At 57.2% G+C, this 25,107-nt stretch overlaps 1 protein-coding gene across 1 annotated transcript; it reads right to left on the bottom strand.

The window, feature by feature from the left end:
* Positions 1–23,221, bottom strand: CCND2 (cyclin D2). The gene is made up of 5 exons (XM_040978755.1): positions 22,740–23,221; positions 20,884–21,099; positions 18,659–18,818; positions 12,682–12,830; positions 1–4,810 (listed from the first exon to the last, which is right to left on the bottom strand). The coding sequence occupies exons 1-5, from the start codon at positions 22,929–22,931 to the stop codon at positions 4,661–4,663; spliced, it is 867 nt and encodes a 288-aa protein (XP_040834689.1). The 5' UTR covers positions 22,932–23,221; the 3' UTR covers positions 1–4,660.
* Between the last annotated feature and the right edge of the window lie 1,886 nt (positions 23,222–25,107).

Here is a 25,107-nt window from a genome sequence, read left to right as displayed (position 1 = left end):
TAGGTCAAGGTGAGTTTATTGTCCAAATAGCATAACCTAATTGCAACCCAAACCGTTTTCAATTCCATCTTCAATTCCATCTTTCAACTAGTCAGAACAGGTTATTACTTTTCTTTCTTTAAAAAAACAAAAACAAAAACAAAAACACTTTTAACACTGAACAGAGAAGAGCTCGCCCGGAGGCGGCTGACATCGTGTCACCACCTTCGATCGCCAACACATGTTCCCCTCCTTCCTACAAACCTTTGCTCACATGAGTCGCGCTACTTCAGCACTTGCTAACATCCCGACCAAAATAAACAACCACACACCTCTTATAGAGTACATTGTGAGAATAACATTGACTTGATATGGTATCACACTCGTTTTAAAGCAAAAAAAAAAAAAAAAAGATAATAATAATAGTAATAAAAGGATAAAAAGGAAAAAAATCAGTCTGAGAGGAAATACTGAAAGAGAAAAGGAGGGAAGGCAAGCTGAGGTACACGGTACAAGGGTGAAAACGCATCACGGAGGAATGACCAATAACAGCCTGGTGACTTGCTGCAGAAGGAGGAGCTGGCCAGCGGCAAGAAACTAAAACCAATTCAAAAGTCAAACAGATATCTTTTCCGTTTGCAAAGACAGGCACCTGTCAACAGACACGGCGAAGTGTAAGGCGATAGTCAGTAAGGCACTTGGTGTCCCCGAAGCGGTCTGCAGGCGAGGGCATCTGACTGCAGTGGCGGGCAGCGCGGTATGTACATGTCACCACCACCCGAGGTCAGAGGCTGGGGGGCTCTTCCTGGCTCGCTGAGGATCTAGAATCACGAAAGGCCACGAGGCACGGCAGGTCCTGAACCTCTTCTAGTGTCTTCCCACCCCACTCTGTGTGGACGGACGGCCAGAGGCGTGGCACCGCAGCCTGGGTTTCTTGGCTAATGGGGGACTTGATCGTCTCAGGCACGAACCTCTCTTTTAAAGCTATTCCCAAGGTCAGACTGTCTCAAAGATAAAAACACTGAGGAATCCTTTGGGCATGGCAGCCAGCTAGCTCACTGACATCCTCCCTGTCCCCACATCTCCAACCCCACACTAACCAGTATCATCTTCTGAAACTAGACACTCGATATTTACACGGCATAAGGTGCAAACCCATCTTTCTTCTCTCAGCCCCTCTTGGGGAAACTCAGCCAATCCTCTCCTTGGGCCCCCACCTGGGCGCCAAGAAAAAGTCTGGAAAGACCCTGGACGTACCAGGCCACGGCCAAGCAGTGGTGCCCTGGGAGCCCAGCAGCAGTCTCCTCTGGCTTTTGTAAGCCCCCCAAACAACCTGCTGTGCCCTCCTCGGAGCAGCACCCTCCCCTTCCCAAGAAGCGCCCCGCCTGGGCCACTACGCACCTGCGTGGCCTCTCCCTGCTCAGCATGTATTTTTGGCATCCTATAATTTCTTCCCCATAGTTTTATTGGGCCAAGATAGGGGAAGGACCAGAATTCGGCAGGCTGGTGTGAGGTGGGCAGGGTTGTGAACAATTCACTCCCTGCCATACTGATGGAGAACAGGAAAAAAAAGAAAAAGAGATAGAAAGTAAGAAAATAATCAGAAACACTCGGGAGATGAGATAAAGAGAAGGGGGAGAAAGAACAGGTTCAAATCCATGGGCAGAGCTGAACCTCTCTGGGAAGAAGACTCCTTACCAGGCGGAAGAAGGCCCACGGAGAGGGCAACTGACCCTCGAGAAAATTTAGGGTTTTTCTTTTGAGGAAATGGGCAGAAAAGCCAGCCCACCCCCACCTCGGCCACCCCATGTGGATGGGAAGGAGAAAAAGCTAGAAAAGACACGACACCATGGGAGGCTGCTGGAAGGAAGGGAGGAAGCTAGGACTGCAGCAGCGGCAGCAGGGGGCCACGGCTCACCCCAGGAGTCAGCCTCTGCCTATGCTCCTGGGCTGGTCCCCACTCAGGGAACATACCCAGTGCATCATCTTCCCAAAGCTCTCCATCAATACCAGCTGCTCAACCTTCCTCTCTCAAACTCGAGCCACTCCTGCTACCTAGGCACCACACTTTCCTGAGAAGACCTGACTTCTAAGGCTGGGATCTCGCCTCCGCAGAGAAGTGGGCCCCTCCAGGCCACTCTGCAGCCCTATCTCCCGTCTTATCCTTCCGTGCTAACCCCGAAAACCACACGGGTCCTAGCCCTGCCTGCCGCGGCTGGAAGATAGAGCTGGAATGAGGAAGCCCAGCCTGCCCGCCAAGCGCTCAAGCCGCAGACGGGACACAGGGTGGTGAGATCTGTGCCAGGATGGAGACAGACAGACACAGAGGGGCAGGCAGCGTGCAGTGCATGAACCCTGCACAGGTGCAGAAGCCCGTGGGAGCAGCACCCCTCTACCCCTGCCCTGCAACCTGCCAGCAGGCTCCCCACAGCGCAAACCATCATTCCCTCATCTACTTGGGTACAATATCCGAGTTACGCACCTTGCAGGGGAGGAAAAAGCCCGTGCGTGTGTGTGTGTGTGTGTGTGGGGGGGGTGTCCCTTGGTTCAATACATTTTTGTTTTCATCATGAGGAGCACACCGGAGCTAGAATGGGAGCCTGACAGTCTTTAAGCACGGCCAGGTTTCTGAGTCCGGGCCACATCCAGCCTGCCTCCGGCGCACCTGCCTGCCTCCCGACTAGAAAAGTGTGAGCTGTGAGGTATGCAAGTCGCTGTCTTTTTGTAGTTATTAATTCTGTCCAGTAAACCTGAGGTAAAGAATGCACTGTCAGAAGAATGTGACCAGAAGGGGGGCGGGGAGGAAATAAGGAAGAGAAAAAGAAACCCCCAAACTAACCATGAATTTGCTACCGGAAGAAAACATACAAAGGAGGGCTTTTCCAGTATGAAGAAACTTGTATCTTAACCACCTACTTCAGGACTTGGAATTTAAGCAGTAAAATAATATATTATAAAAATGTTTATAAAATAGCAGCACACTCGGTGAAAACATTACAGCTAGGTACTGTTAATGTGAGAAAAGGACGATCTCCGCTTCTTAGCAGCGCAAAAAAGAAATAATAATAATAAAAAAAAAATGAACAAAATAAAATGAAAATAAGAGACCTTAGATTTTTCTCCGTCTTCAACCCTCATCCTACGAAACAAGACAATCTATGTATAAAATAACTCTTCAACATAGCCTTGTTCTGATGTTTTTCTTTTTCACTTAAAAAAAGAGGCAAACATTGTAATAGCTTCATCACCTGTCAATTACCATTGTGCAAAAAAAAAAAAAAAAAGGCAATGCTCCAACCTCTCTGCTAACCGAATGCCTCTAAGAAGTGGAGAGGAAACAAACAAAAAACCCCAACATGTTCAAGTACGCTGAATACAACTTTGCAGTGAAGTGAAACGCAATGGAGAAGGCAGCGGATGGCACACTCGTGTGCTCGGCTGTCTGTCTGGGTACCAGCACACACTCTTCTCTCTGCGTCCCGAGAAGAGCTGGAATAGAAGAGGAGGAAGATCCTTCTGCACCATCCAGAGGGTCCCAGAGCTGTGCTGGTGGGCCTGTCTGAGGAATGTCGTGACGGGAATGTCAGGGGGGATGGCTGGGGAACCCCAGGACTGAGACCGGTATAGGAAAGGGGCACCCCAACTGGGACATGGTGGGAAGGGGGGCCAGAAAGGGGGAAAAGACAATTCAGCTTGATTTGCATAAACCATCCCATCAAACCCACGGGAACAAATTTTCAAAGTGCTTTTCGAATGGAATGGTTTATAACAATGCTCGACTGTGGACCAGACATGCCAATCAGCACCAAAAAAAAAAAAAAAAAAAAATCCTACTAAGGGGATGCCACTTGACCCTCTTTGAAATAGTTAAAGATTTGAGAAAAAAAAAAAAATTCCCGTTCTACATCCCACCCTCTGCCTTTTGGTTACGGCCCAAAGCTGTGTTTCTCTATTATGTAATGACGCGGTGCGGTATTCGGGAGAAGCAGGGGGTGTCACCCAGCACCAGACTCAGGAGGGGAGCCACCTGTGCCTGGCGAGCAGCCACCGCAGGGGTGTGACACCTGGTGGAGAGTCCCCCCTGTTAGTGACTTGGGGGTGCTTCTCCCATCCAACACGGTTCAGTCATGAGATTGTTTCGGGTACTCCCTCCCCACCACGCTCCCCACCCTCCCACCCCAATTCCTAATTCCTTGTTGAGTTCATTGCTTGGCAATCTAATCATGCCATAAATGGCGTACACAAGTTCCTTGAAATGCAACTGAGAGGGGTGTGGATGCGCTAGCTCATAACAGGACCGACCGAGAGTCTCTTCTAATTTGTTCCCGCATTGCAGGCGTACGGACAGATTCTCTAGCTACTCCGCAGGGTTTCCGGTAAGCACTGCTCCTAGTCTGACACAGTCCCACAACACCTGTTCGCATATACAAGGGTTTCCCTTATGTTGTACTTCTGAATAGTCACCAAACGCTTTTAATGATGCTATTTTGATAGGACCATTTTCTCTTTTCTCTCACTTCTAACAGATCTTTAAATATTGCTCTAACATGGGGGAGAGGGGACAGGTTTTTTTTTTTCCCATTAAAGTTTCATCCTAAAACACAAAAAAACGCAAACATGACCAGAGAGGAGAGCACAGATGGCGAGCGTGCCTCTCCCGCGCGCGGCCCTCCAGGCAGCCTCACAGGTCGATGTCCCGCACGTCCGTAGGGGTGCTGGCTTGGTCCAGTTCGTCCTCGGTCTTGGCTGCGTCGCGTTGCTCCTGACGGAACTGCTGCAGGCTGCTGAGCAGCACGGCCTCAATCTGCTCCTGGCAGGCTTTCAGGCAATCCTGGAGAGACAGGGGCCCACACCTGAGAGTCAGTGGGAGCCTGGGGCACACAGTAGGTGGGGGGGGGGGGCGGAAGGATCTACCATCCGCCGGGTCACTCCCCAGGTATTTCCACAGCGGCTGTGGGGGTTGGCCTGGGCTGCTGCCAGGAACCTGGAACTGGAAGTAGAGTCAGGAGCATCCCAGCAGCTGTGCCAAATGCACAGAGATGTTTTATGAAGAGAGCACGAGCAAGGCAACCCATGTGGGTTTATGCTAATTTCCAGTAGAAAAATTAATGGGAGGGGCCTGGCGCGAGGTCTGAGGATAAAGCCTTGCCTTGCAAACGCCAGGATCCCTTATGGGCTCCGATTCATGTTTCTGCAGCTCCCGCTTCCCATCCAGCTCCCTGCCTGTGGCCTGGGAAGCAGCAGAGGACAGCCCAAAGCCTTGGAACCTTGCATGTGCGTGGGAGACCCCGGAAGAGCTCCTGGCTTTGGATTGGCTCAGCTCCAGCTGTTGTGGCCATTTGGGGAGTGAACCAGTGGAGGGAAGATCTTTGTCTCTGTCTCTCCATAAATCTGATCTGGTTTTCCAATAAAACAAAAATCTTAAAAAAAAAAAAAAAGAAAAAGAAAAGAAAACTCAGTGGGAATAGTGAAGAGAAGTGAACTCCCATCAGCAGAGGCCCCCGGCCAGCAGCGGGAGCCTGGGGGATTCCCAGTGTGAGCAGCTCAGGCCTGAGTGCTCCATTTATGGTCGTCATCGAGTGACCAACTGGATCCAGCTTGCTCCAATGGGAAGTGGCAGAGTGAACAGCAAAGGCCATGGGTGAAGCTTCAAGGAAGGGACACACGCACACACGAGCATCCTCAAAAAGTCCGGAACAGGTAAGGGCTAGGCAACATCCATCCCAGGATTTCTTGGCACTAAGACACAGTTCGGTTTTCATTCTATCTTCCTATGCATTTTTCTAAGCTCCGGTGCCTGGATACCTTGGAGGGCACAAGAGAGAGACTGTGGGCGAAATCGGCCTGACCCTCCTCTTTCAAGGAGAACAAAGCCCAACAAAGATCCCAATTTACTGCCCATCTAATTCTCATTAAAAAAAAAAATACAATGCAGAATGTTTACAAAGCCTTCTGGACCCTTGGGCAGTCCAATCCGGGAGGAAGGGAGAAGCTGCAACACGGCTTTTTAGTATTCTATATTTGGTAGAGGAACTGGGGAGTGTGTTGGCCCCGGGGCAGATGCTGCTCTCAGCCGGTGACGCGGAATGCAACGACAAGTCCCGGCTGCCACCAGCAAAGTCGCGGCTGCCACCAGCAGGGAGGTACAGCCACAGAGAGGGTCCCGAGCAGTTCTTTCCCAGCCTCTCTCCTCTGCCCTTCTCCACCGCTGAAGCACAGCACCCATGGGTGGCAAATACAGCCAACTGAGCCTCGCCACAGCTTCCAGCTCCCTCACTCGTGCCCCTTCCCCATATGCACGCACAGGTGTCTCACTCTGAGAAGTGAACTCACGCTCTCGCTACAGCTTCTAAATATCTACCATAAAGTTAAGAGTTAAGGTGAAAGAGACAAAACTTCAACAGCCCCTCGCGTGCTTTTCCTTCCCTCTCATCTGGACCCCATTCAAACGAGGGGTCGGGGCAGAAGTGAACAGCACAGGAGTGGCAAGGATGATGGAGACAGGGAGGGTGGTCTTTGTGCCCACATGCCGCCTCTGTGAGCAGCAGCTAAGTGAACGTCTCAGAGCTCAGTTCCCCTATCTATGCGACAACAGAGAGCAACTGAGACGACCTGAGGGGCTAAGACGTCACCCAAGAAATGACAGCTATGAAGCGAATTCTTTGGACTTCTCTTCCAACTGACCCAGGGGAGTGGTGTTTACTCTAGCTTGGAGGAGGGTGCCCTATGTGTCTGGTCTTGGGGACAGAAACAAGACACAGAGCCAGCCCAGTAGCCAAAGCCCCATGCCACCCTAGACCAAGGGGGCCGGAGTCCGCAGGTGGCAGCCAGTGCTCAGGGCACAGCCTCTACTTTGTATCGCCTCTTCACTGGTGATAGCAAACAGCCGAGGTCCTGTCCACCCCACATGCTTGGTTCTTTCCCAAAGTAAGTATCACTTCTAGGGACACCTACATTTTAGTACGTGCTAGTTTTAAACTTTTTTGGACCGAGGGAAGGGAGGGGAGTGGGGAGGAAGTTCATGGTGGTGTAGCAAGCCAATCTTCCCCACCTATGGTGCAGAAATCCCATATGGGCATCAATTCAAGTGCTGGCTGCTCCACTTCTAATCCAGCTCCCTGCTTCTGGTCTGGAAAAGCTTTGGAAGTTGGCCCAAGGACTTGGGATCCTGTACCTGCCTGAGCCCCTTTAGAGGCTTCTGTCTCTAGATGGGCTCAGCTCTGACCATTGTGGCTGCTTGGGGAGTGAACCACTGGATGGAAGATTTTCCTCTCTGTATATCTGACTTTCCAATAAAAGTAAATCTTTAAAAATTTTATTTATTTTTATTGTAAAGGCAGAGACCTTCCATCCACTGGTTCACTCCCCTGTGGCTGCAGTGGCTGGAGCTGGGCCAGCCCAAAGCCAGAAGCCAAGAGCTTCTACGGGTCTCCCTCGTGGGTGCAGGGGCCCAAGGCCTGAGGCTTCATCCTCCGTCCGCTGCTTTCTCAAGCATTCACAGGGAGCTGGATGGGAAGCGGAGCAGCCGGCAGCCAGACTGGCGCCCATGTGGAATGCTGGCACTGCAGGTCCTGGCTACTCTACTTCCCACCCAACTCCCTGGGGAGGCAATGCAAGACGGCCCAAGGCTCAGGTCCCTGCCACCCGCCCCCACGAAGCTCCTGGATTGGAGCTTGCCCAGTCCTGGCTGTTGTGAACACCTAGGGAATGACCCAGTGGATGCCAGATCTCTCTCTCTTTCACCAAATAAATGACTGTTTCCCCACAACCTGCTCACTGATTATCAACACCACTTTAATAAGCTGGGCTGCCTTGCACCCAGACCCTGTCTTGAAAGAGATGATGGTGATGGGGCTTCCTGTCTGATGGTTCCCTGCGCCCTTGAGCCACAGCTCACACCATCAACAGCACAGCCCGAGCATGGCAGGGAATCTTCCCAGGCGCCCAAGAGCGTGGGCCTGTTGTCTGAGCAGGTGCAAAGCGAGAGAAGAAGGAGAAGGGGACACACCCCAACTCTACACACCTCTTTTCCTGCCCAAAGCAAGAAGGCAGGAAACTCCACACGTGGGGCCTGTACTGGAGACTCACACGAGTAGGATTAATATACTCCCATGAGGGCAACATTACAGACAACACTGTCCCAACAGCCCCAGCATCGCAGAATTCAGAGATCAAATGGTCAAAATGTCCTTCTTTCCCAGCTGGGGCTGATATCAAGCAGCTTTGCTTTTCAAGGGACATCAAGTTCAAAGCTGAGCCTGGCTTTCCCAAAGGGCTCCTCACCGCAGGTTTCTCCCAGTACACCCCTGTGCCATCAGGCCTCAGAGTAGAGGCACAAAAAGAATGAAGCTCCAGGAGAAGGGTTGGGGTGCGGCCCAAATGGCCCCGGGCAGGAGAGCCGCACCCACGTTGAGGTATGCCCTGGGACCCCAGCTTCCCAGCAGCCATTTGCTTCGACACCCCACATGGAGCTGATAAACAAACAGGACAGCCTTAATGCCCATCTGCCAGCCGTAGACAGGTGGCACTCTGCCGCACTGGAGGTCGGGCAGGCCTCCAGCTCCTCTGATGATGCCCAGCTCTCCTCCTCCCCGCCCCCGCCCCGCTCCCCAGCCCCCAAGCCCTGAGAGCAGCGTCTGTGATCCCCGGAGGGCCCCTGACTTCCTCTGCGTGCTGGCTCAGGCTCCCCTGCCCTGCACCCTCCTCTGCCCGCATGAATGGGCGGACGGAACTCCTAGCCTTCGCCCGCAGTGCGACTGCATCCCTCCACTGTCACCACACACGCACAGCACTCAACAGGGGCACAAAAGGCTGAATGAGCTCCAGACCCGGGCCAACTCAGGCAGAGACGACTTAGGAAGCTATCTCATTCTTCCTCTCTTCGCAGGCGGTTGGGCTCATTTCCTTGCATACCCAATGAGGCCGGCAGGAAAGAAAAAAAAAACATAAGGCAAGAGAAGGAGACAGGGCCGCGGTCCTATCCCACCCTCCCCCGCTACAAGCTTCCTTCTCAGCAAGCCTGCAGGAGGCTGCTGACCGCAGGCCCCAGGGAAGTCCACCACCACAGATCCTGACAGGTGCCCTTGCAGCCTTGGGTGCTGGGAGTGGGTGGGAGAGCATGGTGGGTGTGCAGGACCAACACATGCTCAAAAGCCCGGCTCTGCAAGTCTGAGCGCTACCAGCCAGCCAGGATGGGAGGACCCTGGGGCAGCCCTGCTGAAGGGACACGCAGGTAGAAAAGGAGGCACATCACACGTCATGGCTCTCTCACTTCAGGACCTTCATGAGCGAGACGTGCAAGGCCAAGGGCGGGCTCCCAGATGTAGCTGGGCACCACGTGGAGGACCCGCGGCAGGTTCCTGCTAACTCCTCTCTCTGCTTTCCCCTTGGCCTCCATTCCTTCCTTCCCCTGTTCTGTCCTCCCCTCCGGCGTCACTGCCGGGCAACTCTGCCAGCGGCTCTGGATAAAGAACTAAGCCAAGATTGAGTTTCGTTCAAGAAGTTGTATAGATGGGGAGGTGGACGCTGGCACCAGGCAGGGGCGGAAGAGGAACCCGGGGCCGCGTGAGGAAGCAGGCAAGGCTTACTGGGGGACCCGCACCGGCCGTGGGTCCCTCCTCCCCAGCCTGTCGACCCCTGACAACGGAAGCTGGAGGCAAGTTCCCACCCCTGAGAGCCAGAGCTGCCTCTTTGGCTGCTGTCTGTTTTTAGCAACTCTTATAGCTGGAAGGAAAAAGTACTTAAAATATACCACCCTCCGAGACTTTTATTCCCCGTAAAACCGTCGCCCTTCTCACTCAGCTTTCTCTCTGGAATGAAGCGTTCCGGTTTATTTTGGCAACCAGTCGGAGCAACGGGGAGCGACTTTCTCAGAGTTGTCCGCCCCCGCCCCCATCCCCATCAAGAGTATCTACCACTGGCCAGTAGAGCCAGGGACACTTGTCTGCCCGTTGCACGCAAACCAAGGAGATGTCCAGTGGACAGTGCGATGCCTGCCGTATGACTAGGTCCATCCCCCAAAGAGGCAGAGAACATCACAAGGATGAGTAAGCGTCAGTGACATGGCCAGCGGGAGCCGTAATCGGTCAGTGCACCAGGACCAGGGGACAATGGCTCTGCGTGTGTGTGCACTCCTCGTCACAGCCACGACTTGGGTCCATGTCTCTTACACATTCTTGTGTGGTTATCCTATTGTGGCCAACTTGACCACTTCACCATTTGTAAATGCACAGTGGTAGCAAGCACTCCACACACACACACACACACACACACACACACACACCACAGGGACACCTTTCAATCGCTGATACTGTGTGCCTACAAACAAGAGTTCCTCTCCATATCCCTGGGGACCTGTGTTACCTGCGTGGACCTTGCCTTCGGCTGCTGTTGCTGCCTGACCCACTTCTCAGAGAATCCCATGGGCGAGACTCACCTTGGCAGCAGCTGGTACTGCATTCCCTCCCACCCTGAGGCTGTACGACACCCCGCAGCTCACAGCCTGTGCTCCAGGCCCACCTGACCTGCCCGACGAGGCGGGGGCCTTCCACCGACTTCCTGCTGCATTTAGAATTTATCACACTCAGTCACCCAGGGTCTTTACCACGCTGGGTTTTTTTTCATGCTCCCCTCTGGGTCCCCGGATGTTCCCTAGCTGCCCTAGGCCACGTGGGCAGGGTTCCTTGCTCATTCCTCTAGCTCCCAACGCAGCAGGTGACGGCAGCCTCAGTACAGACTGGCAGAAACAAATGTAGGGAAAATTCTGCAACTCCTCGGGGGGGGGGGTGCGGGGAGGACAGGTCAACAGAGCCCAGGAAACAAAACGTACAGCCCACCAAAGGCTCATGGAGAGCTCTAAATGCCAGACCTTCTATTTTCTTGTGCTTCTGACTTTCAGCTCTTCAGAGAATGCCAGGAGCCAAGTCCTGGGGAAACTGCACAGCCAGCCTCACCCAGAACCGCTCCAGCTTTCCTCCTTACACACATTCTCAGAGCAGACCTGTGTCCAAGTGTCAGCTCAGGGCAGAGGACTGACCAAGGGCTTGGGCCCCTGCACCCACATGGGAGACCCAGAAGAAGCTCCAGGCTCCTGGCTTTGGATTGGTCCAGTCCTGGCCACTTGTAGTCCCATTATGGGAGTTCTCTCTCTAGCTCTCAAATGAATGAAATTTTTAAAGACATTTGAATGCAGCTTAGAATTTAAAGAAATATCCAATAGGAGTGACCAGGAGATGCAGAGGGGACCAGTGGCCAGCCTGGAACTTACTGAGGTCTCAGAGTTTTATATGAATAGTTTTTTACATAACACATTTTCTATTCCAATAAGCATGCCCATGCTTGGTTTTTAGCATTGGACAATGTGGAATCCCTAGCCCACTGTGACAAGCCATGCGCCTGTACCTGACAGTGCCTGAGGCTCAGACTCCTGGTCCCTGACACCTGTGGACTCCAGGAATTAAGCAAGCTGTGTGAAAAGCAGTCTTACTGGGAGACCCTCACAAAGTAGAAATGTACACGTCAAAGAAAAACACCGAGGTAAAGCCCACACGAGTGGGTGGGTCAGTGAGACAAAAAGTCTACATGTATGACGTTGAACTCTGAGGTTTAATCTAAGCTCAGCCTCCCTTGTGGAGGCGTCAGCCCCAGGCCTGGGATCTCCCGTGCTACCCCAGTTCCTGTGTGGCTCCCTGCACCTGCCCTGCCCCAAAGGCCTTTCTCAAATGCACAGGGGCCAGGATCTGCAGCAAGAAGTGCTCTGACAAGCTTCCAGGCCGGGTTCGGAGCTTGGATGTTCTGTCTCTGTCACTGCCTACCCTCCCCAGCCTACAGCCTTTCGCCCTCCACCCAGCCAATGGGAAACGTACCAACTATCCCTCCCTGGTGTCTCCGCATCGCCCAGAGTGTGTCTCCCACCTGCTGGGTTTAAGAACCCCAGCATCTTCCTTCTCAGGAGCTCCAAGTGGTGGCAACCAGAAGTCCCAGCCTTTGAGCCGACCAAAGGATGGGAGGGGGAAATGCAAAGCTCACAGTTACCTGCGCTTACTCCATCACCAATGACCAAATGCCAAGCAGGACCGAGACAGGTGTTTCCAAAAGTTGGTGGAAAATGCAACGGGAGGGAGTTTCATTGGGTGCAAAAGCTTTTGAAATCTGCAGTTTTTTCCTAACACACACTGTCCACCAATGCTTCAAGACCCTGTGCATACAATTTCTGCATCCAAACAGATATTCTATAAATCTGTTTTTTTAGAGATTTGGTGCTCCTCAGGGCAGGGCAGGTCTGTTCCTTCCCTTGGAACAGGGCAGGTCCCTGGCTCGTCAGCGACCTCCAGCAGACACGGAGGGTATAGACAGCCTGATGGGTACACGGCAACGGGAAAGCAGCTGCCACGCATGCACCCAGGGAAGCCCACAGTGCGGGGGAGAGGCAGCGAGCAGCCCTCTCCCCACCACCACCCTGTACCTCCCTGCTGAGTTTTCCGACAGACAGACTCAGTCACCCTTAAGAGAACCCCATCTGCTGTATTTGGTGCCACCTTGGATGTTGAGCTTGTCTCACTCACACACACACACACACACACACACACACACACACACCACACACGCGCACGATGTCCAAGTTGAGCTGCTGATCATGTACCCCAACCCCCTCGAGCTGGGAGTGGACATCTGGTCTAGTCGCAGACGCTGGCTGCCACCTACCACGTCTGTGTTGGTGATCTTGGCCAGGAGCTCGGTCAGGGCATCGCAAGTGAGCGAGCTCACTTCTTCGTCCTGCTGGAGCCCGCAGATGGCTGCCCCCACGCTTCCAGTTGCAATCATCGACGGCGGATACATGGCGAACTTGAAGTCTGCAAAGGAGAGGCAGAAGGTCAGGGTATGGGATCCAGAAAGAACTTGGTCCTAGGACAGCGGGAACGGAGCAGCTGCCCCCGTTGGCCTCTGCCCCAAGAGCATGCTTGCTCTCCTCCCAGTGCTTCCTTCCCAAGAAGCCCTTTCATTATCTGTCATTCGCTGTGGCCACTGCAAATGGAAATGAGGAAGATGCTGGTGTGATGGCTCGGTTGGCTGGTCCTCTGCCTTGCAGCACCAGCATCCCATATGGGTGCTGGTTCATGTCCACTTCCCATCCAGCTCCCTGCTGTGGCCTGGGAAAGCAGCAAAGGATGGTCTAAAGCCTTGGGACCCTGCATCCGTGTAGGAGACCTGGAGAAAGCTCCTGGCTTCGGATTGGCTCAGCTATGGCAAATGTGGCCATTTAGAGAGTGAACCAGTTAATGAAAGATCTTTCCGTCTCTCCTTCTCACTGTAAACCTGCCTTTCCAATAAAAATACATCTTTTGGGGGAAAAAATGGAGAGAAAATGAGGAAAGCTGTGGCAGGGCAGGAGGAGTGCTGATCTGGGTTACGCAATGGATGCAGAGAGGGCTCTAAGTGCCATGGGAACCCTGAGAGAGGTAGGCACATGTCCTGCCCCGGGCTTGGCCCCCGCGCCAGGGGTGGGGTGAGGATGAATAGCAGGGTGACCTGCTCTGCGACTAAGATGGACAGAAGTCTGACACCAGGGTAAGTGAGACGCTCCATGCGACAAGCAGGTGGGGGAAACCCAGAGTGTACAGGGTGCAGGTGCGGGCTGCCCAGGAACTCAGGTACAACGAGCTCTCAGGGACCGACACGGCCCCTCAATGGGTTTCCACTTCACAAAGGAAATGAAGGAGGCACTTGGTGTCCCAATGTCACGGAGCCTCAGGACACCGAGAGCAGGACCTCGGACAGGCATCAAGATGCGTCAATGCACCCTCCTCACACCACTCCTATTTCTCTGATTGCCACAGAGGCCCGGGGCTCAGCCTGGGAGACCACACGGCTCTCCATTCGAAGGTGCTGGGGAGCCACGAGCAGGCTCCGCTCGCGCTGTGAGGAGGAGCCAGCCACGGCCACAGCTTCCTCCCGCAACTGCTGCTCATGAGCACCCACAGCCTGCTCAACTCACACGGCGACCGCAGAAAGTGCACGCGGGCACCAGCTAAGGCTGCACAGGAGAAACCCAGGAGTTTGGGTGGCCCTACGTCCCCGCTTGTCACGCAGTCTCCTGGGGCATGGTGTCGGTGTGGGTGGGGGAGCAGCAAATCCCACAGATTCCCTCTAGCTCAGTATGACTCCAATGGCTCTACGCTGCTTAACAAGGCACAAAATACACGGAAGGGGGAGGACGACAGAATAGAGGCAACCACTGGTCAGGCGTCAAACCAGCGCGCCTTAGCACCCCCCCCCAATGCTCTGTCCCGTACAGGCACCCCAAGAAAGCCACTCTTCATTGAGGGTGAGCCCAGCGCCATGGGGTGGCATTCTGAGATGGCGCTGGGCATCACGGACCATGCACCTGCACCCGGCTTCCCTTTCACTTCTCTGAATCCCAGGGCCACACAGCCAGCCTGGCCATCTGTCCTTCTGTCTTGTCCCCTTAGCTTTCTCCACTTTGTCCATTCTAGAGAGCTGCATGGGTGGCACCCAAAGCCTGCTCCAACTATCCCTAACTCCTCCTAGGTCTCCTCCAGCCCCAGGGATGGTGTGACCAAGCCAGGCCCCCCTGCCTCCTGCTCTGCTGTAGGTCTTTTCCACATGGGTCACGGGAGAAAGCTCCCCCTCCTGTGACAGTCATCAGAGGGGCAGGCAGCCAGCCCATGGCCCTGGGCCCACATAGACCGGGCCTGGGAGCATCTGGCCAGAGAGGGGCTCAGCAAGGATCCCTGACACTCCCCCTCCCAGGCCTTGGACCAGGAATCACACCCTACCCATGTCCATCTCTGGGGTCTCACTGCCAGCAAAGCCTACTGTTACTTTCAGCACATGGGAAGCCCCGCAGGTGGAGGTGGGCTGTGCCAGGGCAGAGGGAATGCCCTTCCAGGGACCTAGTCCAATCCAATCACTGCAGAGAGGGTTCCTCCCTGTGTCAGACAGCCCAGGTGACTCCCCTGAAAATGTACAACCCTGCCAGTACCCCAGGAAAGGCACCATTCTCCTGAAGGCCGAGATCCACTGCATTTGACACAATGCGTCCTACCGAGTTACAGGTGATGTTGTGTGTCTGTGACACGAGGGACTTGGCTCAGTGCACCCACTTCACACTATCAGAGGTTTCACTAAGAAAATGCACATAAGAGCGCAGAGCCTGGGTAATGCTATGGCTGGCATAGCAGGGTAAGCCACGGTTCAGGTCCTGGCTATTCCACCTCTGGTCCAATTCCTTATGGTGTGCCTGAGAAGGCAGTGGAGGATGACCAAGGACCTGGGGCCCCTGAACCTGTGTAAGACCCGCAAGAAGCTCCTGGCTTCAGATCGGCTCAACCCTGGCCTTTGTGTCCATCTGGGGAGTGAACCAGTGTATGGAAGATCTCTAACTCCATCTTATCAAATAAACAAACCTTATTTTTTAAATGCAAAAAAAAAAAATTGCCATCTGCTACTTTCCTCTTCCTCACAGATCTCCCCTCCAGACTAGCTGTGGCCACTGTGTCCAGCACCTACAGGAGTGAGAAGGGTGCCCCAGCACCCCCAAGCCACAGGCAGAGAGCCACTGCTCCCTCATTATCCAGGTGTGTCTGCACGCCCGAAGCGACCTCTTCAAGTCCCCGAAGCCTCCGGAGGCTGTATTGTCAACAGGGGAACGTGAGGCCCAAGGGGAGCAGGAGTGGCCTGCAGACCACCCAGTGAGCAAACAGGCAAGGGTTGGCCACCCCAACAGGTGCCGGTGGCTCACTACCCAGAACAGCGCCCACCAGGCCGAGGAGAGAGCAGGACAATCCCAGCTCTGCAGAGGAGTGTCCGAGACGGCTGCAGCAGGCGTCCACAGCCCTGGTCATGCAGGTGCCCGTGGCCCGCGAACTGCTGATCTGAAGAGCTTCAAACAGGTCTCACAGGTGGATCTGGGCAAGGGGGCAGGGAGAAGTGCCCTCACGTTCATCACCTCAGCGTCTGCCCTTCCGCGCCCACTGCACGGCCTGGTGCCCTAAACCTGGGTCCCAAAAACAGAGCTGTGTGGATCCCAAGGCCGCCTGCTACAAGCAGGGCAGCGCTGCTCTTCTTCGCCACTAGGGGGAACAAGCGAGCTGCTTGCTTTTTGGCTGGAGAGGAGGGGGAAGCCCAGGTCAGTGGTGCCCCACCCAAGTGCAAGGACTGGAACCAGAGTGACGCCATGACAGGAGGGCCTGGGCATGCTGAGCCAACTCAGCCACACGGGCCTGGGTGGGCGCAGTGGAGGCGGCCTGTTCCTGTACGATGCCAGTGATGCTGCCTGGGGGGCTCACGGAGGGAAACACGCCCCTCCTGCTGACACCATGGTGGATCCCCCATCCTGGCTCAAGGGCAAGGGTCCCAGCCCCTCCGGACACCCACAGCCTCGCTCTGACCTGGGGACCACTACAGACAGTGAAGCATGGAGGATTAACTCGGGCCTCCAGAGGGGCCTGAGGGTGCTGCAGCCCAAGGGAGTCGCTGATGCAAAAAAGCATAGGGATGCAGGGAGAGGCAGGGGGGCTGGGGAGGGAGGGAAAGGCCCACCCCCATGTCCAGTCCAAAGCCAATGTCACTGCCTGAGTCCTCCCCCTAGCAGATCTAGGGGCTCCCAATCACAAGCTGAGCTGCAACCAGCGGTGGGGGCTAACCTCCCACCACCCAAAGCACGGGAGGAGGGATGCTTGTGCTCCCCAGGACCAAGCCGGGAGGGTGATGTGCTGGGCAGCTCAAGCCCCCCGCCTCAAACCACCGCTGGAGATGCAGTTGGTGGAGGGGGGGACACAGCATACCTCTGGCTACCCCTCTAGGATCCATGGGCCCCTCCCCGTCCTCTTCCCCTTTCACACACACACCCGGTCCCCACCCCCTGCACAACCAATGCCAGCTCTTTCACAACCCTCTTGGCCCACACACCGGCCACTCAGTCCCGTGGGGACCCTTCCCCACCGCCCCTACCCCGCGAGGTGGGCTCCAAGCTCAAGAATGCTTTTGTTCTAGGGCAGCGGCTGTGGCAGGGGTGTGTGGAGGCAGGCGAGTGTACTAGGCCATGTTCTACGTGCCACACCTGCTTCATGCAGGAGAGTCACGCCCAGCTCCCACCACCCTGGCCGCAGAAGGAAGACCCTCGCTTCGCGCCCCCCTGCACAGCGCCCACACCAGGCAGTGCCCGTCTGCCTGCCCTGGCCTCCCTTTGGGCTCTGTCCCTGTCTCCGAATCTCAAACTCCCAATTCCGGCCCCAGAGTTGGCAGCCGCGCCAAGGATCTGGGCAAGAAGGCCATGGGTGGGGGATGGGAGCCTCAGCCTCAGAGAATGGGCCCACACAGAGCCCGAGGACCTGCCCAGGCCTGATAAATTCCACTCAGCACCCCTTCCCATCCTCACCCCCGGGGACCCCGGAAGGACCCTGTCAGTGGACAAGGTCAAAGTAAGAACGAGTTGTCCACAGCTGGGCAGGTGGGGGAGCTCACGGGGAGGGCTGACCCCTCTCCCAGCCCAGCCTGGGAGACAAAATGATGGGTCACCGAGGGCCCCGACCTCTAGTTGGCCCAGTAAGGCAGCTGGACAAGGAAAGAGGCCAAAGGATGCCTCTTGGCCCCAGGCAGTGGGAGTGCACCAGCAGAGGGGTGCAGGGTGGCTCCCACCCGGGCAGCAATGAGAAGCAGCCAGGAGGAGGGGTCGCTCCTGAGGGAGCAGAAACATCAAGATCTCCTTCGCAACAGTTTCCCTGACCTGAGGGATTCCCAGGGACGGGGGAGGCCTGTGCATGTGGGGGGCAGTGCAGCTGGAGTTCACAGGGGTTCAACAGGCTGTCCTAGGTCATCCAGGGAGAAGCCCTGACCTTAAGAATAGCTACAAGGTTGAAGTCCGTGACCTCTGCGACCTGCTGCTCGGAGAAGATCCAGCTGCTCCTGCAAAGGGCGGGCGACCACCCCTCCCAAGGCCTGTCCACCTGGGCTCCTGACCTTGCCAACCCACACTTGTGATCCCCAGGTCTCTACAACACATGGCCAGGTCCAGGCTAATGGGGCAACACGGAATCCATCTCTCCAGTTGCTTTGGAAAAGGCAAAGCCAACATGCCAGATTTGCTGCGGAATCTCCCTGGTTGCCATGGCCAAGGCCAGGGCTACGGCCCACATCAAACATGGCCACTGTGGGGCGGTGAGGGCTGCAGAACCCAGAACTCAGAAAATGGGATCTTCTCTTCCTTGCCTCCAGAGACAAGCAGGTGCCCCAGGCCACAGATACCTTACCGAGAGGAGGGGGAAATTCCTTTGGCCTTGCCCACCACTTACCTGGCCAGCTGCAAATTCACCGTGATGTTGTTCCTTGCTCTCACCTGTATTGGTGTCCCCTCCCCTCTACCTCCCCAGCCCATTTCCTCTTGTTCTTATCTCCGAGACCACCCTTTTCCTCCCCGGGAGATTAAAGATTTAAACCCCACTTCGGGAGCAGCATATATAATCTTCAAAGGGTACTTTCGACATCATAAAGAATACTCCACCTGGCACTCATTTCTCCCCCCTCCCTTACCACACCTGTCCCCATAAACCGTTTATGAGTGCGGCAGAGAGAAAGAACAGAGCTGTGGCTGAAGGTGGGAGAGCCTGCGCCCTCGGACCCCCGGTCCTGCACCCTGCTCCCGTCCCCCAGGAAGCCTCACCGGTGGCGCAGAGCGCAATGAAGGTCTGAGCGTGCTTGCGGATCAGGGACAGCTTTTCCCTCTGCTGGGGCAGCTTGCGCAAGATGTGCTCAATGAAGTCATGGGGGGTGACGGCCGCCAGGTTCCACTTCAATTTGCCCAGCACCACCAGTTCCCACTCCTGGAGGAGAGGAAGAGGAGGGGCAGGAAGAGGGGCTGAGTGTGATGTCTGCTGGCTGCCATGTGCCGTGTGCTTCCCGCCTCCCCGCCACTTCCCCAGCCTTGAAGTCCTGCAGGGGCGCCCCGTAGCTCCCCGGAAAACAAGCCGGCAGGCCCGGGTAGCCTGTGCCAAGATCGCACTCTCTCCGCTCCGGCTCCCCTACCCCAGCCAGCCCTGACCTCCACCGTGGCCTCCTGCCAATCCAGAAAGTGAGCTGTGCGGCCAAGGTCGCCGCGGCCCTTTGGAAGTAATTTATTGTATATGGTTCTATTGCTGGACTCATTGTCTTTTTTAGCCTCGTTGGGGTAAAAAAAAAAAAAAATGCAGGCAGATGAAACTCAAAATAGGGTTCCTTGGCTTGACTCCTCAGCAACCCGTTAGCTTGCTGCTACTTGGTGCCCAGAGGGCCATTTTTTCTTGGTGCTCTTTAAAACCTTCCCCTTTGACACATCTGGGGCAGGGACCATTGCTGTCTCACCCCTCGGTGACGGCCAAAGGGTCAGGCCGGGTGGAGATGGGGGTTCCAAGGTGCTGGGGTCCAGGGAGGAAGTTTGCCCAGGGACACGGAATGACCCAGTCTCCAGCCCCGTGTCTGTATTATGGAGATTCCCATAGGGAACTGTGTTCAAAAAAAATTTTTTTTTCTGGGGGGGTTGGAGTGATAGTTCAACTGGCTGATCCTTCGCCTGCAAGCGTTGGGATTCCACGTGGGTGCTGGTTCATGTCCCCATCTCTTCACTTCCCAGCCACTTCCCTGCATGTGGCTTGGGAAAACAGTGGACGATGGTCCCAAGTCTTAGAACCCTGCACGAGGGAGACCTGGAGAAGGCTCCTGGCTCCTGATCAACTCAACTCCGGCCATCGCGGCCACTTGGGGCGTGAAGCAGCAATGGAAGATCCGTCTCTCCTTCTCTCTGTAAATCTGCCTTTCCAGTAAGGATGAGTAATAAATCTTTTTTTAATGTATGCAAAAAAGGAAAAATTTGTTTTTCTTGACCAGCTTGAATATCTGCCTGGGTTTTTAAATTTTATTGATTTATTCATTTATTTTTGCAAAGGTTTGGGGGCACCCCAAAGATGGCTTTGCAATCCCCCCCGCCTGGCTCCTCAGAGCGGAATGCGAGTGCAAAGCGCTGGCGTGGCCCCCGCGAGGGAAGCAAGCAGCGCTCCCAGCAGAAAGCACCTTTCTGGGCCTCCGGACCCGAGCAGAAGCAGCTCGGCCTGGCTGCGATTCAAAGGTGAAGTCATTCCCCCTCGGCCGGCCGTTCCTCCCCCTCCCGGCCCCGCGCATGTCTGCCGCTAGGTGTCAGCACAGCCCCGGGAAGGCCAGGGGCTCACAAAGGGCTCCGGCGAGCCTGCTGCCAGAGCCTGGAGGAGGCCTGGGGACCCCCGCCAGGGAGGAGGCGGGCGGTGGGGGAGGGAAAGGTGTGCAAGCCCCTGGAGCTGGGCCTCAGGAGCCGCCTCCGCCATTCCAGGGCTGCTGCAACATGGCCGACTCGGGTGGGAAGTGTGTGGGGGGGGCACAAAAAATAAAATAAAATATCAGAAAAACAATCCCCCGTCAGAGCAGGACACCCCCCATTCCCACGAGCGTGGAGAAGGGGACTCAGAGTTCTCGGGGATCCTGCAAGGCCAAGCCAGCTCTGGCTGCGCCGGTCCTAAGGGTGTCTCCAATTCTAGAAGACATGGCTCTTGAACTCCATCTCACACGTGGCTCTCTGGGAGCGGGGCCTCCATGTTGGTGATGTTGGAAAAAGTGTGATCCCCACACGAGCGGGGTGCTTACGCCCTTGCGCGCACACGCACAGCACCACTGGGGCACTCTCACCCACAGCAAGGACCTGAGGGCTGTGAGTGCGCGCGCGCGCGGGGCACACAGTAGGAGCGCAGAAAACGGGTGTGGCCATCCTGCCGCCGAGGGTGCTGCACGTGGCCCGGTGCTGGCTTCGAGGGGGGACGTGGCGTGGGGGTGCGGTGGGGGCGGGAGGCGCGGGGCCGAGCCCCCCGAGGGGCGAGCGGGCTTTACCAGGAGTTCCTGGGGCTTGATGGAGTTGTCGGTGTAAATGCACAGCTTCTCCGCCGTCAGCGGGATGGTCTCCTTGAGCTTCGAGGCCAGGAACATGCAGACGGCGCCCAGCAGCTGCAGGTGGGTCTTGGGAGTGGGCACTCCGGCCAGGAAGCGGTCCAGGTAGTTCATGGCCAGCGGGAAGACCTCCTCCTCGCACTTCTGCTCCTCGCAGACCTAGTGGGGCAACGGGAGGGGTGGGGGACACCGAGCAGAGAGAGAGAGAGACAGAGAGGAGGATGGAAAAGCTTCTTGTCTGGAAATTTCTGCAAGTTCTGTTTTCGGGGCGCAGGGGCGGCGTGTGGAGAGTGGGGGGCCGGGAGGGGAGGCGCGGGCGCGCGCGGGCGGACGTTCTTGGCCGCTCGCTTCTCCGCGCACTCTAAACTCACACTCTTCTTTTTTGGATTTCGTCATCTTTTCAAAAAATCAATAAAAATATTCCGGAGGCTCCGGGGGGCCACTTCTTGGTCCCATTCGGACGCCCGGACCCTGCTCTATCCTTTCCGACAATTAAAAAAAATGTGCGGGGGGCTCCCCGCGGCGCAGGGGCCGCGGACGGGGGGCTGGGCGGGGAGCGGCGGAGAGGGGGAGGGTGGAGGCGGCCGCGGCGCCGGCAGTCGGAGCAAGGCGGGGGGGGGGGGGGCCGCTTTCAAAAAATAATTAAAAATCGAGGAAAAGTCCCAGGAGGATCCTTTGGCCGTGAAAACCCCCGAGAGGATCCCGACTTTCCGAAACGGAGGTTTGGGGGGCCAGAAAGGACTGCATCTCGACCCCCGGGGCTCCGGATCCTGAGGGGAAACTTGAGGCGGGTGCGAGCCGCGGCGAGCGTCCGGCCGCGCGGCCCACAGGCGGCGACGGGGACGCGGAGACCACCGAGCGCGGCCGGGGGTCGTCACGGAGGGCCGGGGTGGGGGCTCCGGCCGCCCCCTGAACGGTGCCCCGCGTTCCCCGTGACACACACCTCCTCCCCCCACCCGTCCCTACCCCACCCAGCTCTCCTCACGGAGTCCGCCGAGAAGCCAAACCGTGAGTAACCCTCACTAGCCGGGGGTCGGCACGGGAGTCGTGGGGGACGGGGCGCGACCGAGAGGGGCAGTCGAGGTCTCGGGGTGCGTGGGGGGGGGTGCGGGCGACTGCTCCCCGGGCTGAGCAGCCCGAGTCTTTTGGAAAGCAACATGGCGAAACCACGGCAGGTCCGAAGCCCTGCATACGTGGGCACGGGGCTCGCAAGGGCGCAGAGCTGCAGCCGGGCTGAAGCGGGGGTTCTTTGGGGGGCCCCCTAAAACACGCGTTTCTTCCAGGCGACTTCCGGGGCTGCCGAATTCCCCGTTTCTCTCCTCCTCCCTCTCCCCCCTTTCCCTCCCCCTCCCCCCTGAAGTGCCAACGCGGAGTCGCGACCACACGCGGGGACCTGAGGAACGTGCTCTGGCTTGGGAGGGGGGGCGGCACGAGGGGCTCCTTTTGGACCCGGAGCCCCCTATTTCAAACTCCTATCCCCTTCTTCGCCGCGGCTTCCCCAGTGATCGGTGGCGGAGGCGCGCGGGGAGGTGGGGGGGGCGCCGAGGAAGCCACATGCGTGCAGGATGCTTCCCCCCCCAACTCCCGGCCCCAAGACAGCCTCATTTTTCCCAGATTTTCTTCCTCTCCCCTCCTCCTCCCCCCATCCGGACAGGAACAGAAATGCGGCCACGCGTCTCGCTCGGGGGCGCGGGACGACCTCGCGCCGCGGAGCCGGGAGGCCAGCGCGAGGGTGGCCTCCCTTCCAGACTTAGGATCCCAGCGGGGTGGGAGTGGGGGGGGGGCGTCTGCAGACCTACCTCCAGCATCCAGGTGGCCACCATCCTACGCATGTAGGGCTGAATGTCCTTTTGCACGCACTTGAAGTAGGAGCATTGGGGAAGGTAGCGTTCCTCGATGGTGAGCAAGTTCTGCAGAACGCGGTCGTCCAGCAGGTTGCGGTCCGGCACGGCCCTGCGGACCGGGTCCACCTCGCAGCACAGCAGCTCCATGGCCAGCCGGGAGACCCCTGCTTCTCCTACTTTCTCCGGACTGAAAAAGTTTTTTTTTTTTTTTTTTTGAGGGGGAGGGGGGAAAAGTTCCCTTTACCTCCTTCCTTTGGCTAAACAGGAGATTTTCGGGGTGTGGGGGTGTGGGGAGAAGGCAAGGGCAGCGGGAGAAGCAGAGGAGCTGAGAGGAAGGGCTGGGCGGTGGGCGAGCGGAGCCTCGGGGGCCGCCTGCCTCGCGCCCGTCCTCCCCTCAAACTTGTCTGGCTCTCCCCAGCTCGCTCCCTTCGCCTCTGAGGCAGTGACGCAAGCTGGCTGGCCAGTTGGTTCTCCTCCCACTCCTCGCTCTCTCGGGTTCCTCCTCCCCTTCCCTCCCCTCCAGCCCCTCCTCTCCTCCTTTCAACCTCTCCCTCCTCCCTTCCCCTCTTGTTATTAAGGAGAACGGCAGCTGGCCCGACCCAACTTCAAACGCGGCCCCCGCGCTCCCCCCACCCCTCTCCGCCGAGCTCCGAGGCCCTCGCTCCATCCAGCTCCGCATGCCAGGGGCCCCGGAGAGGGGAACCCACAAAATCCTGCCCCCCTCCCTTATTCACTCGCTCTGATTTTGCACACTCCTGTGGATGTATCGCACCCCAAACACGACCCTCCAATAGTGCTTTATTGGAAATGCATGCTAATATTTCTGCCCACGTATTCCAGCCCCAGGAACGGAGGAGGGCAGATGGTGGAGGGTGGGTAAGCTCCATTTAGAAAGCTCCTTTAGGTGACAATGAAGGGGGAGGGGGAGGGTGGCTTTAGGAACCAACCCCCAGAGGTGAAGGTTGTGCCTTGGAGGTTTAAGCTCCTGATAACCTCGTTAGCTGTTGCAAAAGCGGAGAGGAAGGGACTAGAAAAAAAAAAAAAAACGTTGTCGCCCGCCACCCCCTCCCCAACACCCGCCACTGCTGCCCCCTTGCAGCTGTTGGTGGAGATGAAGAGGAGGAAAGAGTGGGTGTTAGGAGGGAGGGGGGCCCCCGCTTTTCTGGTTGGATGGAGTGTGACCCTCAGACGGAAAGCGGGATGCTCACGGGGGCGCTACAGGCGCCACCGGCCACGCGGCGCCGCGCTGCGGGTGCGGGAGGCCCTGGGCAGGGCCGCCAGCGGTTCCGGGGCGGCCAGTGGCCACGCAGGAAAAACCCGCTTCCGCGCCCCTGCATCTGCTGACAAGCCGCCCGAGGTGTCTGCGCGAGCGTGGCCGCGTTGATACCGCTTTCTAGGAAACAGCCCGGGGTGGGGGGAGGGGGCGAGGAAGGGACGAGCCCAGGCTCCCCCCCCTCCGCCGGTACCACCACCTCTTCCCTGCCCCCTCGCACCCCGAGGTCCCTGGCGGCCACCCCGCGCGGGGTCCTTCGCCTGCATCCTCAGCGACCCCTCTGGGTTCGCGCCTCTCTAGCCAGCCAGGGCTTTCTCCCGATGGAGACGCTGCCAGCGCGGTCAGCCCCGACACGTGCTCGGACGCATCCTGGGGTCAAGGCTGTTTCTCCCGGGGACTCAGTGGCGCTTCCTCGCCTGCTTCCTCCTGCCACCCCCCGCCGCAAGCCTGCCTTTGGGTGCTTTTCACGTGGGGAGGAAGGGGTGCGCGCTGGGCGCCCCCAGCGCCTGGGCTCAGCTGGCACGTGCAGCGAGCGTGGCGTGGGTCGGGGCGAGCCGGGCACAGGCGAGGCTGCTGCTGCTGCTGCGCCCGCCGCTCCGAGAAAGGGGGCCCCCCGAGCAGGGGCGCTGGGAGCCGCGGGGAGCGTGGCGGGGGAGGCCGGGCCGGCTGAGTGTTCACTGGGTTCCCAGCGAGGCGGAGGAGGGGGAGCGAAGGGACCAGAGGTGTGCGCGCGCTGCGCTCGGGCCCCGGAGCCAGCCCCCTCACCCGAGGGTGGGACGGAAGGGGTGGCGGTGGGGAGGGGGATATCGCTTTAAAAGGGTGAGTAAGTTTGGGGCGCCGTCTCCCCTCCCTCTATTTGCATAGCCAATAGCTCTGGGGCTCCTGCTACTGCGCGCTGATTGTTACCGGGCAGATTACTTTTTTTTTTTTTTTTTGTGGGACGCTTTCCCCGCTACATCAAAAGGAAGCCAGGGGAAGGCGGAGGGCGAGCGGGGACCGGAGCGGGCGGAGGCCGAGGAGGGGGGGTTCGGGCGCCTCGGATCTGATCCC

Source organism: Ochotona curzoniae, unplaced genomic scaffold (genome assembly GCF_017591425.1).
Source record: "Ochotona curzoniae isolate NIBS_2020 unplaced genomic scaffold, NIBS_Ocur_1.0 contig_2927, whole genome shotgun sequence".
NCBI classification, from domain to species: Eukaryota; Metazoa; Chordata; class Mammalia; order Lagomorpha; family Ochotonidae; genus Ochotona; species Ochotona curzoniae.
This window is presented reverse-complemented; position numbering and strand designations above follow the sequence as displayed.

What these genes read in the sequence shown, in the direction of transcription:
- CCND2 (XM_040978755.1), bottom strand. Translation starts at nt 22,931, where the DNA reads ATGGAGCTGCTGTGCTGCGAGGTGGACCCGGTCCGCAGGGCCGTGCCG. An exon ending in TGGCCACCTGGATGCTGGAG is followed by an intron (nt 21,100 to 22,739) that starts GTAGGTCTGCAG and finishes TTGCCCCACTAG; the next exon opens with GTCTGCGAGGAGCAGAAGTG. An exon ending in CATTGCGCTCTGCGCCACCG is followed by an intron (nt 12,831 to 18,658) that starts GTGAGGCTTCCT and finishes TCTCCTTTGCAG; the next exon opens with ACTTCAAGTTCGCCATGTAT.